Source organism: Atractosteus spatula, chromosome 4, assembly GCF_055471065.1.
Source record: "Atractosteus spatula isolate fAtrSpa1 chromosome 4, fAtrSpa1.hap1, whole genome shotgun sequence".
NCBI lineage: Eukaryota > Metazoa > Chordata > Actinopteri > Semionotiformes > Lepisosteidae > Atractosteus > Atractosteus spatula.
In genome coordinates, this window is record NC_142709.1 from 54580739 (window position 1) to 54595840 (window position 15102).

Genomic DNA, 15102 nt, shown 5'->3' on the forward strand with positions numbered 1-15102 from the left:
TTGGCTTGACCGATGACTTACAATGTTGCCAAAGCACAGAAATAATTACACAACATTTGCAGTACTTACTTAGTGTCCAATAATAACATAAATCATACATTACTGGAATTTAAAAACGAGGGGAAAAAAACATTGCTGCGTTGGCCGGGAATCGAACCCGGGTCAACTGCTTGGAAGGCAGCTATGCTCACCACTATACCACCAACGCTTGTTATCAGCTGTTGGTAACTATGAGTTACAGCAGTGCTGGCGCGGCTTTGGCGCTGTAAATCCAGGCCTACAGCGACACCCAGCTGCAGCGCTCTCGGAAGCGATACTGGGCCCGAGCGGAGGGAAACCGTGTCGCTTTGATCGGAGCAAAAATACTGAAACCCTCGTCATATACGGATACGGATCTCGCTGTGATTTTGTTTTCCTTGGTGAACTGCGGTTTGGGTTCTCACTAGGTGACACGAGATTTTGTTTGCTGAAAAGGGGCAGGGGAGCATTTCAGCTTTCCCAAAGCCTCAGGGGCTCAAGAAAAATAGCAGCCGATTCTGTGGTGAGGGACCGAGCCCATAGCTCGTCTGTAAGACGGGATGGATTTGTTCGGAGACCTTCCCGAACCCACACAAACTACAGGTAAACGATATCTGTAATTTGTATTTTATTTTTAAAACATACTTTGTATTTTAGGCTGTGTAGGAGACAGTTTTCTTTCACCAAGACACTTTGGTAGTAACTGGATTTATATAAGTAAAAATAATAAGCTTTTAAAATTCATAGTACCACCCTTTTCGCCGTTGATGAAAGTATTTTGATATGGAAAGAGTTTAAGATAATTCAAAATGCTGTTTTCACTATTAAAACCGCTCTAAAGGACGACAGGCCTGTAACGCGTGAGCGCAAATCCCCGACCTGGCGTGAAGGCTGTAACCGTAGATCTGAGCATGTTCCTCGGCTAAAGAAACCAGTGATCTGCAGTATGTGAATTTGACGGAGATCAACTTTATTTTATGACTTATGCAAGGTTTGACACTTCATGACTATAGTATATGTAGTTTTTATGGTTTAAGAAGTAAAGAATGATATAGTGTATGCAACGTTGTGATTTGGTAGCAAAAGCACATCGACCGAATTCACTGTTTAGTCTGATTCTTTGTGTTAGATCGTTTACTTTGTACTTTATAAAAGGGATTAGGTAATTGTGAATTTGGTATTTAAAAACGGTACAACGGGCGCCAAGACATTCAGCACATTCAGCTGTATTTTCACGGAGGAAGAGCATTTGGACTGCCTAACATCGATTTAAACGATTGGACTAGGAGTATTATTTGGAATTGGTTAAACCAGTACATGTATTACTAGAAAAACACGTATCTTTATGTAGTTTAAATGCCACTGTTTGAAAGCAGTTGTGTTCAGTGATGGGAAATTCTGCAGACAAACTGTGGTATAAGGTCATAGATGTGTGGAAATATACATAATAGTCTGCACAATTACAATATATATATATAAATATGACGCCTGGTACATGATCTTTAAGTAAAAAGAATCACTGATTTGTTGGGTCCCTTCAATAAAAATCCCTCCTTCTTATTATTTTAGCAGCAGACACAGGTTCTTCCAAAGACTCCAAGACTGAGGAAAAGCCCAAGACAGAGAAGAGGAAACTAGACACTGAAAGCAACGGCACACAGCAACAGCAGGAGGAAAAGAAAGTTTGTAAAGGTTTTCAGCCATGTCCACACCCCTGTTCCTCACCTGGGGCTGGGGGGTGGGGGGTCTGGTGCTCTAGCTATCTTCCTTGATTGCACACAGCATAGTCTTCGTTATAGACGTTAGCAGCAAAGTGTTGATGGCCAGTCACTTCTACTGTACCTTCCCTCCACAAAACAAATTCTGGGGTTTTTGGAATATAGTGCATTAACCTTTCTTCCACGGATCGGAGGTACAGAACTTTAATAGCACACAATAATTTCGATTTTCCTAGCACAGAATGTAGTTTTATTATGATGTTTTCATCCGTCTTTTCATAGAAGGATGACACTTTAGCACAGTGGTTAGCATGCAGCTTCACAGCTCTGGGGCCCTGGGTTCAGTTACTGGGGTGCTATCTGCGTGGAGTTTGTATGTTTTCTCCAGTTTCTGGTTTCCTCCCACGGTCCAAAGACATGCTAGTAGGTTAATTGTCTCCTGGGAAAGTCGGCCCTGGTGTGAGTGTGTGTGCGCGTCTGTGTCTGAGTGTGCCCTGCGATGGACTGGTGTCCTGTCCAGGGCGTAACCTGCCCTCCGCCTGTTTCTTGCCTTCTTTAAAAATCGAAACCTTTTTTAAGACATACTCTTAGAACCAAGTAATAACAGTCAGAGTTTTATAGGGATATAGATTTAACACTAGGACGATGTGTTTTAGAATGTCCATGCTTGTTGTTTACTCCGATTAATTTCCACCTTTGAATTAATGATATCCAGTTAAGCATTTTAAAATATGAATGGATAGATTATAATAAAAAAGCTATTTACAGTATGAAAGTCCCTGTTCTTGTACATAGGAAAACTAAGGATATGCATAATGCAAAAGTCTTGTTTTTTCCTCATAGATCCACAGTGCATTATTGATGAACTAGTTTTTTAGCATAGTTTAACAGAGTACGATATAGAATAGAGTGATGTATATCTGTTCTAAAGCTTGTGACAGCAAACACTTTGGTGAAAATATCAGCTCCCAGGGTAAATACAACCCAAAGCTACTGTGGAACTGTGGGCTGGAGGGTTGGAGCCCACAGTAGGCAGACAAGACAGGCAGACATTGCAAAAGAGTGAACTGCAAATAACAAACAACAAGCTAGTACCATTGAGTTGTGAAGAAGGGGTAATGTTATGGGGAGTGTGGATGTAAATCTGTGATCTGTCTTTTTTACAGTGGCCACAAGGGGATTTAGGATAACAGCAGGAGCTTGACAGCCAGTGTGCCTTTGTGTGTGTGCTGTCTGTTCCAGGAATCCCCAGACTGAAGGGCTATGTGGCGGCACGGAAGGGAGAGAGGGAGGAGATGCAGGACGCCCACGTTATTCTGCCCGACTTTTCGTCTCAGGTGTCTTCGCTGCCGTCCCAAGTGTGAGTGACCTTCCCAGCAGCTCACTTGATCCCACCACCACACGGCTGACTTTAGGACATCACGCAGACTTTGGATGCTTTGAATCACGAAAGGTTTTCAGGAGTGTTTTGGGCTGAAAGCTTATTTTACTTCAGGAGTTCAGGCACATCGGTCCATTCTCTTAATGGCTTCATCCAATTCAGGGTAGTGGGGGAGCTGGAGCCTATCCTGGCAAGGAACGGGCACATAAGGCGGGGTACGCCCTGGACAGATCACCACTTCATCACAGGGCACACACATACACACACCAGGGCCAATTTTCCCAGTAGCCAGTTAACTTACCAGAATGTTTTTGGACTTTGGGAGGAAACTGGAGCAGCTGGAGGAAACCCATGCAAGCACGACAAGAACACACAAACTCCATGGAGGTAGCACCTTGGATCCGGGATTGACCCCAGGATTCCAGCGCTGCGAGACAGCAATGCTAGTCACTGTTCCACCATACCACCCTAAGCTCAGACACATCAAAAATCGAAACAAGGCAAAGGGCAAAACCTTGCCTTTGGTTTTGCTCTAAATGTGCATCACATGGGGGGAAAAAAGGAGCTGCCAGGTTAGCATAGTGCTCATTATATCCAGGAAGTACTAAATCTCAATTCATTGGGATGTTTTTGGCGTATCTTTTTTTGAAGTTCTCTTCTGTTTTTCCTAGATCACACTTGGCATACTTTGCAGTCTTCGATGGGCATGGTGGAAGCCGGGCATCTAGGTACGCTGCCCAAAATCTCCATCTCAACCTAGCCCTCAAGTTCCCCAAAGGTATGCAGCCCTCTTTCTTTTAGTCTGTTACTACTCATCTTCACATGCCATTTTACACCCATTTTTACACCCCAAAGTGAAACTCGGTAAGACCTGCAGGGCTTCAGAGAGAATGTCAGGGTGAGACTCGTATTGCAATGGCAAAATATTAGAGAATAGTGTTAGGGTTTCCCACAGTTGTATACAGCCCAAACAAATGTTTGAACACTGACAAAATGCACACAAGAATAATAGACTGCAGGATCAGTTGGCAGCTGTGATGTATGTAATTGCATAGTCTCAAGTCTGAAGCTTTGGGACCAGATCTCATGGTCTCGTGCTTTGGACTAAAAATCTCACACAGTCATGGCCGGCATGTCCTTGGTGAGCAAAGCAGTCAACTAGGTTGCCAGATTTGAGGAGAAAATAATTAAGCTTCAAAAAATGTAAAGATTTTACAAATCCAAATAAAATAACCAGTGTCATTATTTCAATTGATGTGTGTATAGAGAGGGAATATGGATTATAAATTACCAGGAATGTCATGAAATTAATTATTAATATGATAAATATTCTTATAAAATCATAAGAAATGAATTTTGCAGCTTGCTCTTTGTCACTGTGCTCTGCAAGGGCACACCATTATTACTCTTTGCAGTGTTATTGCCACTTGCGAGATACGCGAGTTAGAATCTTTTACATTTCTAAACCCAGAATGTGAGTATCTCTAAGTGTTATTAGACTTTTGCTTTATCGGGCTGTATAATTATGGCCTCTTTCTTATAACCGGTTTAGATGCAAGAAATCAGGTCCATTTAAAAATGCATTTATATTTTAATTAGTAAGATTTGTTCAAATTGTTATGACTGAATGTTTTCATGGCAAACTGAATGCTGTGAAGAGCTGTATAGCAAAGATAATGGAATTGAGTTCTCCATGCTAAAGTTGCGGAGTATTTTGGAAACCAAGCACTGAGTGGAGTAAATGTATTTACAAGCAAGCAGATCAATTCCTGGTACAAATTAATACAGTTGATTAAGGACCCAATCAGAATGAAAACAAGGAAACTGAGAAGGACTTCACCAGGACCAGGATTGACAGCCACTGATCTAATCAACTCAGTGCTGTGACGTGTTGCAGCAAAAAGTGAAGCAGAAGGTGGGCTGACGTGCTTTTACGGGTAATTTCTAAATGTTCTAATAGGGTAAAGTATATGTATTTCCACATTCTATGCTTTGAAAAGCAAATTATTCTTTGCTGACATATAAACCACGCTACATGTTTACAATTGTCCATTTTTTGCATTGCCAGAGAGACAGGACCAAGACATCACAGATTAATAGAAGCAGTACCTTATTTGTCTGTATCCCCAGAGGTAATGAGAAAATGTATCCTGCTCATAGAAATGTAAGAGTAGACACATTGCAAATGCATTGTACCTTGTGAAGTTTTATTTTGGCATAATGTGTAAACAAATTGATACAGTAGTTAACTGTTAGAATATGTGAAATTACTGAAAACATGTTCAGGTGATTTCAGTACAAGTCCCTTACAGAAGAAGCAGGATTTATCTGTGGGCACTTTAACATCTCTTAATGTGAAAATAGTGATGGTTTACAAATGCTGAAGAGGTTTATAAGAAATTAATTAATTTCCATGAGGTCTGTAAATTAAAAATGTAATGAACAGCTTGAAAAGCATTAAATGATATCGGATATTGTTAATATGATGTTACTTATATTAAGTGTAATATGCTCTGTCCCCCCTAAAAGTCTGCATTAAAGACATTCTGCCACTAGGAGGAGCAACTGCTGTATTTTCATCCCAGAACTGCCTTTTTCAACTGTATATATTCAGTATCTAAGAAGACTTTCACAGATTGTAATGTACATTTATTCACTTCTCCATCCATCTAGTAACCTGCTTCATGCGATTCAGGGTTACGGGGGAGCCAGATTCTATCATGACAAGCAGCAGGATCAAGGCAGGGTACACCCTGGATAGGACACCGGTCCATTACAGAGTACACACATACTCACACCTGGACCAATGTTCTCTGAAGTCAATTAACCTACCAGTATGTCTTTGGACTGTGGAAGAAAACCAAAGCACCTGGAGCAAACCCACATAAACGCAGCAAGAACATACAGACTCCACACAGATAGCAACCCAGGTCCAGAATTGATCCCAAGGCCCCATCACTGTGAGACAGCAACATTAATCACTGTGCTACTGTGCCACCTATTTATTAACTTCTAAAACTGTTATTTCTTTATTCATTACATAATTGTTATTTTTTTTGCTTGTCCCTTTTACCTTTATGTGTTTGTATGTTTATTATTGGATTTCCACCAGTGGCAAGATCTTGACTGTTATTTTGAAATATTTATAAGGGTTAAGTGGTGTCTGATATCTTTTAACAATTTTTCAGATTTCATTAGTTGAGATGAAACCATCATGGACTGTATTGCAGGTCATTGGGTATACAGTGCCTTGAATGCTGTGGCTGTCGTACACTCACATGTACGCAAAATGTTATTTAATGTCCGAGTTTGTAGGTGGCAGCTGAGTAGAAGTCTAGCAGAATAACAGTGTTCTTGCCAATATGTATAAAATGTGGTTTTGTGGGTTTTTAGTCTGTCGGAACCCTGCATTGTACTGCCAGGCTGTGCGATGTCGTTCCCATTTGTGCTTTACAGGTGATGCTGAAAACCTTGACAAGCTGGTGAAGAAATGCCTTCTGGACACTTTCAAGCAGACAGATGACGATTTCCTCAAACACGCCTCCAGTCAGTGAGTACCATCTGACAGTGTAGTGAAGGACTATGTTCATCGTGTGACAAAGGGCATGCTGATGAACCTGTACCAAGGAGGAATACTAAAGGAACTGAAGAATCTCACTGGATTTACTGGGTTATTTGGAATTAACATCAAACTTAGGCGCTTGTATATGTCTCAATTTATTAAAAGTATAATAATTCTGTTAATACACTATCTTACAAAACATAAAATAGCCTTCACGCTGATAGGATGTGAGATTGGATCCGAGTCAAAAAGTTGTGTGTAGTAATCATGTACATCCTTGAACACAGGAATATGTTTACGCTCTGTGAAGGAGGATGTCATTGATGAATTAAAACAAATCACGGTTTTTGTTTGTGAGACATCATTGCCACATGTCAGCCATATCACAGTGCACAAGATGGAGACTCATGGATAGTCTCGGTGAACAGTTGTCCCTTTAAAAGCTTTTCTGTATTGAATGATGATGTATTAGAATGGTTTACCCTGAAAATGATCTTTTCAGGAGATTACTGCTGTATTAAAATACATTAGAAAGTTTATCTTTAATATATGACTAATGCAAAAGCCATCCCCCCCCCCCCCCAAAAAAAAAAAATGGCATAGTGTTTGACTTTTGGTGAGGCTGCAAATTGTGGTCAAGAGGTCAGGTGGTCACCAGACACCAAATCTGCATTTCCCATGTCATCAGAGTCTGATTTCATTAACATCTTGATTTGGGAGATAGTGAGGCTAAATAGGATGCTTTCAGAAGAATCCATAGGTCCTCTATGGGAAGCTCTATAGGTTAATCTCATTATGGCAGACTGCTGTGAAGGTTGTGGCCTTAGCTGAGGGTCCAAGAGATGTGCAACATATCTGCATAACCATGGTCAGAGGCTCATTGGAGCTACAGCGCTACCCAGGTATGAACTACAGGTTATTGCTGGTTAATAGTAATTCTATTTATGGTTATTTGGAGTAAATAATCTGCATTTAATTGAATATTAATAAATTAAGTGTATTAAATGTTAAGCTGTACTGTACATATCGGTAGCCAATACATCCTCTGTTTTAGTTTGATTAAATAACATTTTGAAACTTTGGCATTATGATAAAATCAGTTTGACCATGACTTTATTATGTGAAGACTCTTGGCAACATGCCTTTGATGTTGTGTAGAGCAGTGGTTCTCAAACTGTGGTACAGAGCGCCCCCAGGTGGTATGCCAGATGACCTTTGAAATTTCTTGTGTGCACTGAAAAATTGGGAATTAAAAATAGAAGAATTAAAAATTATGCTTGAGTGGACACTATGGCTACTATTTATATACCATTGTATAGGAATGCGTGCTACGAACCTAAGTGACGAATTGTATTAATAGAAGTTATCATTGGCAAATAGGGAGGTAGGAGGATGTGCGTGATTTTGGAACACTGCCAATCTTGTAAGCACAGGAAAGCGTGATAGATCACAGAAAAACATTTAGGGACTGTTTTAGGTTAATTACTTTGAGAAAAATGCACCAAGCATCTCTGTGCATTTTGCTCCAAAGCGCATGAAATAAAAACTTCTTTAAAACTTCTGCTAGGGACTCCTGCCTGTCTTTTAAGGGGAAAATTTGCTCCCAACAGCGCCACATTCGCCAACAGAACAATTGATTGAAAATGAATACCTCGCAAAAATCAATTATTATGTCATGGCTAAAAGGTAAAGACACCAAGAGTACTGCCGCCAGCTCCAATAGATTACGAACACCTGTTGAGAACGAGGAGGTTTGTACATTGGCCACCGGCACTAGCTCTGCTGCTGAACCTGAACCTGCTGGTGTTGGCCGTCGGGGGGAAAACGGCTACAAGGCGGTACGATCCAAATTATCTTAGTGCTCAGTGCTGTTTTTATTATATGTGTGAGTGTGTGTGTGCGAGCACACTCATGTTGGTCATTGAGATTTTCTGGGGTTCCTATGAGAAGATGGCTTATAGGTGGTCCTTGGATGCTTTGGTTTGGTACTTGGGGTAGTACAAAGTTTGAGAACCACTGGTGTAGAGGATTTATTTTAGAGTGGTGTGGCAACGTGTTATATTAAAGGAAATTTTTCAAATGCGCATATGTTTAGAATTTGTGTGGTATGTTGTCACAGTAGGTTGTAGACCAATGGATATAGTGCAGAAAGGGTTTCCAATCATGTGAAAATATACAAGTACCTATTTACCAATTTACCACTTACCACTAGATTCTTCAGTAGCTTCTATCTACAAGCAGTGCGATTGGCGAACACGTTTAGCCATCCCCCTCGGATCACACCTACACCATCACCATCTACCTCATTATGATTTCTTATCTATTGCACATCTCCAGTCATTGTTTACACGTCTGTTTACATTCAAACTGTCTACATGTTTACTTGTACATTGTCTACTGTTTGTTTGTATATTGTCTTGATGCACTGTTTGCACTTTGTTTTGTTTTTTACACTTGTTTGACAATCTAGAGACTTTCTGTGAGTAAGAATTCCATTGTACCAGTACCGGTTACATATGGCAATAAAGTTCAAGTTCAGTTAAAGATGGCTGAGTTTAATTTTAGTATCATTGTACTTTCACCAAGAATCTATGCAAAATAAGGTTTTAACAAGATATAAGACAGGGTATTTGACCCATAATTATGTAATTACTTGAAGCTCTGTTCGGGCATCACCCACCTAATAAGGGCACTTCTTCCAGACCCTGGCAACTGTTTGTGGGGGAAAAAAAAAGTTTAATATTTTCTAATAACAGTGTGAAGTGGACCACTGGGATGACCCCATATATACCCTTTAGGATTTTATGTCCCTGGATCAAATCTTCTGCCAATCTCTTTTTCGCTTGCTTTAAAAGATACATAATCTTCAACCTGTCCATATATAACAACTCCCCTAGTCCACGTTATTGCTTTTCTTTAAACTCTTTCTGAGGCTTCCTGTCCTTTTTGTGGGATGGTGATGAACACGAAGCTCTGTTGTGCCCCTCAGGAAGCCGGCCTGGAAGGATGGGTCCACAGCCACCTGCATGCTGGTGATGGACGATGTTGTGTATGTAGCCAACCTGGGAGACAGCAGGGTAAGTGTGGGCAGCCATGGTGCTTCCACAGTACAGGGGTGCCACTTAACAGGCTGGCTGGAGCCACAGGAAATAACACTTACTTGTACGATGCATCTTCTGCTATTCCATTATAGAATCTGTGTTCTTCAGGAAATAAATGACCCTGCTAGATAGAATTTATATTCCATGCTGGTGCCAGTTTTCTGCAGAGTGGATTTTTTAGTAACGTTAGCAGTATGCATTTATTAAAAAAGTGCAAAAACATTTGACGGATGAAGGGTAATACTGATTAAGCCCCACTGAGCTTATACAAGGTCCTACCTATATTTTATACATAATTTAGAATAAATGCAAAAAAAGGATCGTGTTCATGGGTTTTGGTCCATCTTCAGAATACAGCAGTCTTTATTCATGTACCCCGAACCACAAAGGCGTCGTTCTTGAATCATTCCCGCACCACTGCTGCATTTGTGTTTGTGTCTTGGCTGGCTTGAAGACTTAAAATACAGAAATCTATTTTAAGGGAGTGGAGAACCTGGTCTGGGCTGTGTTGCCATTACCAGTGTGCTCCATTACATAAGCACCCGTTTGGAAGTCCCTTGGAGTGCAGGCCCTGTGAGGCACTTTGTTTTTCTAGCAGATCGTTTCACGAATACAGCGCCAGGGTCTCACTTCATAGCAGGGGCTTGGTCCAGATCAGTTCATGAATAAAACATGGCCAGATGGAAGACCTCGAGAAGAAGGAGCTTTCAGTACTGAGAGAGACGGCTTAAATCTACTGTCGATAGACGCAGCTCAGCATCCTCTAGTGATCTAAATAACTGCTGTAGAAATCTGTAAAGCATTTCTTTGGCAAAGTTTTGTAATGGGCACAACACCCAAGTACAGTGATTGGGGAAAAAAATGACATACCTTCGGAGTTATTAATCTCTTAATTGGTCTATTTGACTCATTGATCCAATTTATCACTTCTGTTGGAAGTAAGAATGTTTTTGTTAATGAAACTGAGTTAATTTAACCTTCCTGCTGTGTACTCATTACCATAATTTTAAGATATCGATATACACTTTGACGTTTTTTAAAGGTGTTTAAGCATGTTTTGCACAGGCTGCAGGTTACAAAATGCTGATTCAAGCTTGTCCATAGAGTACTATGAATTCAAATTTCTATAACTTAGCCTTTACATAAAGGACACATGCTATAAAAAAGCTTTTTAGCTAAAAACTCAAAAGCTTAAGACACATACAACACATGAAACCTTCCTGCCTCATTATAGAGGCTAACAGAGCCGAAGTTCTGCTCCATGTTCTCAGTAAACTGACGTGCGTGTGTGCGCTGTGCTGACAGGCTGTGCTGTGCCGCGGGGCAGAGGAGAGCCCTGGGAAGTTTGCCACGCTGGCTCTGAGCAAGGAGCACAACCCCACTTGCTACGAGGAGAGGATGAGGATCCAGAAGGCAGGAGGCACGGTCAGGTACACAGTGGGGGAGAGTGAGGCACTCCGGTTCCGCAGATCAGGTCCCCTTTCTGCCAGGGCCTTCATGTGCTTAATCCAGCACCAATACTGGGCAACACGCAGCTCTCTGAGGCATGAACGGCATCCCCCAAAACACAATAATGATCTATTTGACTTGCAATAACATATACTTCACCACGAGGCCAACACACGTATTGAAATGAGTCCTTCAGCATTTGGGTTTTTTTCTTCATCACTATTTTAAGGTCTCAGAGTTCCCTGAAAGACATGCCTATATTTCTGAGGCTTTTAAGATGCCCTGTAGTGATATAGCATGAAGTGGAGAAATTTGGATAACCAAGAAATGCAGTAATTTCATGTAAGTGTACTAGTTCAATGTACTGTGGATTCATCTCGTATGATTTTATCATGTTTTACTTTGTTTAGTGGGAGTTTGTTCTTCTAATTGCCTTTTGCCATGTTCTTCGTTTAATATCCAGACTCTAAATCGGCATTCATTTCAGCTAGGGGGCACTAGACCATTACTGTTACAAAACTGCACAATGGGAATGGAGTCACAAAGATGTCATTCCTGTATTCTTTTGGTGTTTTTTTTTCTACATGAAACAGCTGGATGTTCTTCTAATTTTACCAAATGCTAGGATGACTTCATTAACAATGAGCGAATCGTCTGATGGATTGCTTAGGGTCTTACAGGATTAAGTATACAATCAGTTTGCAATTATCCTCTTGTATATTCTTTATTATTTTATGCGCCACTGCTTTTTAATAACTGGTATTAAAGCTGAGTTACAGAACATTGGCTGCTCAACTTGAGTCAGAACACCCTTAGGCTGTCTCTGGGAGCTTGGAAAGGTTTAACAAGATGCATTAGACTCGAAATATGTACGCACCTGATGTAGAGTTTGCTTTTGTAATTAACTAATTTATCCAATTTATTTCAGGCTATTAACTATGATAGGCATGTATAATAATGTGTAATATGTGGACCATCCAAAGTATGACTCGAGGTTGTTGTTGTATTCCATTTCTCTCAGTTCATGTATTTCCTTCATTTTTCCTAATGTAGACTTAAGATTTGAGACTAGCAGACTGATTTGACTATTTCTGCAGTGTCCCTGGTCTCTCTCTGCTATGCTTCCTCACCCTAAGAGTTTGCAAGCATTCCAGTCCATTGAAATTCTCGGTTTATGTCCATCTTTTCCACTTCAGTCTTATTAGCTAGAAGTGTTTTGCTGGGAAGGGCTGGATGCCTCTTGTGTAGAGCATGTTCTGAACATCAGAGCTCAAATTGGGGATCTTCATCAGATGCCATTTTACTGGTGCTGCCTGTCTTGATTTTTTTTCAGGGGTCTGTGCACACATACTAGGAGCAAATTATTTATTACCACATATCAGCAATGAACCCTTTGTTCTGAAGCCACAGTCATTCTGGCTTCTTAGGCCACTTCTGCTCTTCAGTAGCCAAAGGCTTCAGTCAAGTCATTTAAAAGCTCGGGTGGATCCAAGACCCCATGAAACCACAAGACTAGGAATGAACAACAGTTGTATGTTCGTTACCTTCCTGAAACAACATTGCATGCTACAGTTAAAATGTAATTTCTCATGAGTATTTTTAGGTGTTTGGATATTGTGGTTACGTTACGCTTACTTATTCCAAAGTCTCAGCATTTTGTGTGCTAAACCTTTGGATGAGATGGAAAGTCCAGGTCTTGTTGCAGATTGCAAGTATGCATTGTTTACCCCCCAAATCTGTGTCTGCTTAACAGGATTGGCGTTGTTTTTTTTTTGTGAGGCTTTAGAGCATTAGTTATTGCGAGATCATTCAAAAAGCTTTTTCAGTTAAACTAGTTGCTGGTCAGTGTGTTAACTTTGTGCCCTCAGAGAAGTTGAAGTACAGCGTGGGAGTGTAAGCAGAGACCTGCCGCTGAGAGAGTGCTCAGCACTGTACCCTCTTCTGCAGAGACCAGGTTCATCTGTGAGTGACAGTAGGGCGTCAGCCCCCTGTGGCTGCTCTTGTGAGCAGCGCGGGATGGTAGCGGCTCCTGCTGAAAGACTTGAGGGCAGGCTTGCCGAGCTGCTGTTGTGAAACACAGGGGTCTGCACTTGTTAAAGGAGTGGCTGAGCTTCCAGCAGTTGTTGCATGGAGGCAGTGGCCCGTGGCGTGCCATTCCTGTGTGGCTACCTCTCTCTTCTGTTGACTGCCGGAGACACTTGTGGCCACCTGTAAAAAAAACTTGGCAATTTATTTTCTTAACATTCATTATCATAATAGGATTTTTTTTCTGAAAAAATGCTCAAAATCTTAAGTCCATACTTAAAGCAAACTTATTGTATTGGGAAAGGTGAACTATTTAAAAAGTTTTTGTTCATTTCCATCGTGGTCATTATAATGAAAGATTTTCACTCTTTTCACAAAGGGGTGTGGGAGTATGTAACAAGCAACCCAGCCATGCTGATGAAGCTGATACCATGGCTTCTTTCTAGGTACTAGATGTGCCGAATGGTCTCCTCTCCGTCGTCACCAGTCTTACATTAACTGCTTTGACAAGTGATAAGTCCCTTTTACTTTTAATTGGATATTGCATCAGCAGGGTCTTCTGTTGTGCATTCCAATTTGCTCTTTCCTTTAGCTGTTTTTCAATATCACATTTCTCCATATACATACATGGACATTGAAATATTAACTCAGAGGTACAAGTTAACTCAATCAAAATGAATACAGAAAAATGTTGCAGGGAAGTGTTAGTTTTAAACTAAAATTTGGTTTAAATGTTTGTTTAAAAGGCAGTGAATAAGATTTCATCTGCTTAGATACTTTTTTAAATTTACTTGACTTAAAGGCTCACCTGAAGAATAAACCTTTATCTCTTCCTTTGCATGCTGATGCAGCTACCTACTTTATTTAAATCTGCCCACTATGCATGAAAGCCAGCATTGATTTGTCCTCTTATTATTTCTTGGGCTTAGTTACAATTATCTAACCTGCTTGATTTGGGAAGGGCGATTTGAGCCCTGTCTGCCCCAGCTGCCCAGGCCTTGCAGATCATGTCTGCCCTCTTCTTCTACCTCCCTGTCTGACCGGCCCCTTCCCATCACCGCCCCATTGACCACGCCCATCCAACGTAATCGACTTATTTGACCACGCCCCTCCCCGTCAGACCATGCCCCTTCCCCTCATCTCTTTGTCAGCGGGGCCACTACTGCACAAGTGCTGCCTGGAGCTGCGGTCTGTGGGATTGAGCATGGAAATACTCCTGACAGCCACAGCGTGCTGTGGCAAGGCCATGGGCAAGTGGTGAAAGTAGAGCCCTGCCTTTTCACTGGGAGCTGGTAATTAACGAGAATAATAAATAAGCACCTTGAGAGCGCAAGGAGAAACAATGTGTAATTGTCTATTGTTTCCTGTCCCTAATTATAATCAACAAGTGTATTCAGCTTTTATTTCTTGTGCAGAAACCTAGCATTACTGGGATGCTTCATTTAAAGTAAAACCTAAAGACTTCCTGTCTGTCATAGCCTCATTTTTGTGGTCTTATAGGCAGACAATATGTTCAAAAATTAGGAAAGATGTCTTTTTTGTTATGTGTTTGTGTTAATCTAGCAACCACTTAGGAGCTGTTTTATTCATCTTGAAGATTGTTAATGTGACATTTTATGTTCTGCTTTGTTGTATTAGCGTGATTGCCGGTAAAGGAAAATCTTGCGCCATGACTCATTTCAGGCAAGGTGCCTGTTGCTGTGGGGTGAACGTTCTGCGACTGTTACAGCAGACTGGATGTAAAGCTGTCTGTCAGTACTGGCAAAATATTCTTTCATAAATTTTACCCTAGAGAATGAACAGTGCAGACTCCAGTTCATATTATTAGCACAGATCCCTTCTGTAGGC

General features: G+C 41.0%; 1 protein-coding gene and 1 non-coding gene across 3 annotated transcripts in view; one reads left to right on the plus strand and one right to left on the minus strand.

Annotated features, from left to right (window-relative positions):
* Positions 1-136: 136 nt before the first annotated feature.
* On the minus strand, positions 137-208 carry trnag-ucc (transfer RNA glycine (anticodon UCC)). The gene has a single exon. It is a non-coding gene; the product is annotated as a tRNA-Gly (tRNA).
* A 104-nt stretch (positions 209-312) lies between these two features.
* ilkap (integrin-linked kinase-associated serine/threonine phosphatase) overlaps positions 313-15102 on the plus strand; it is a 28854-nt gene continuing 14064 nt past the window's right edge. Inside the window, exons 1-7 of one of the 2 annotated variants that reach the window (XM_088914645.1) lie at positions 313-621; positions 1588-1710; positions 2979-3096; positions 3789-3895; positions 6574-6667; positions 9669-9756; positions 11086-11210. In XM_088914645.1, coding sequence (XP_088770771.1) covers positions 579-621; positions 1588-1710; positions 2979-3096; positions 3789-3895; positions 6574-6667; positions 9669-9756; positions 11086-11210 — 698 coding nt within the window. In that variant the 5' untranslated portion in view covers positions 313-578. The remainder of the gene's footprint in view (positions 622-1587; positions 1711-2978; positions 3097-3788; positions 3896-6573; positions 6668-9668; positions 9757-11085; positions 11211-15102) is intronic. The other variant, XM_088914646.1, reaches the window with a different exon arrangement.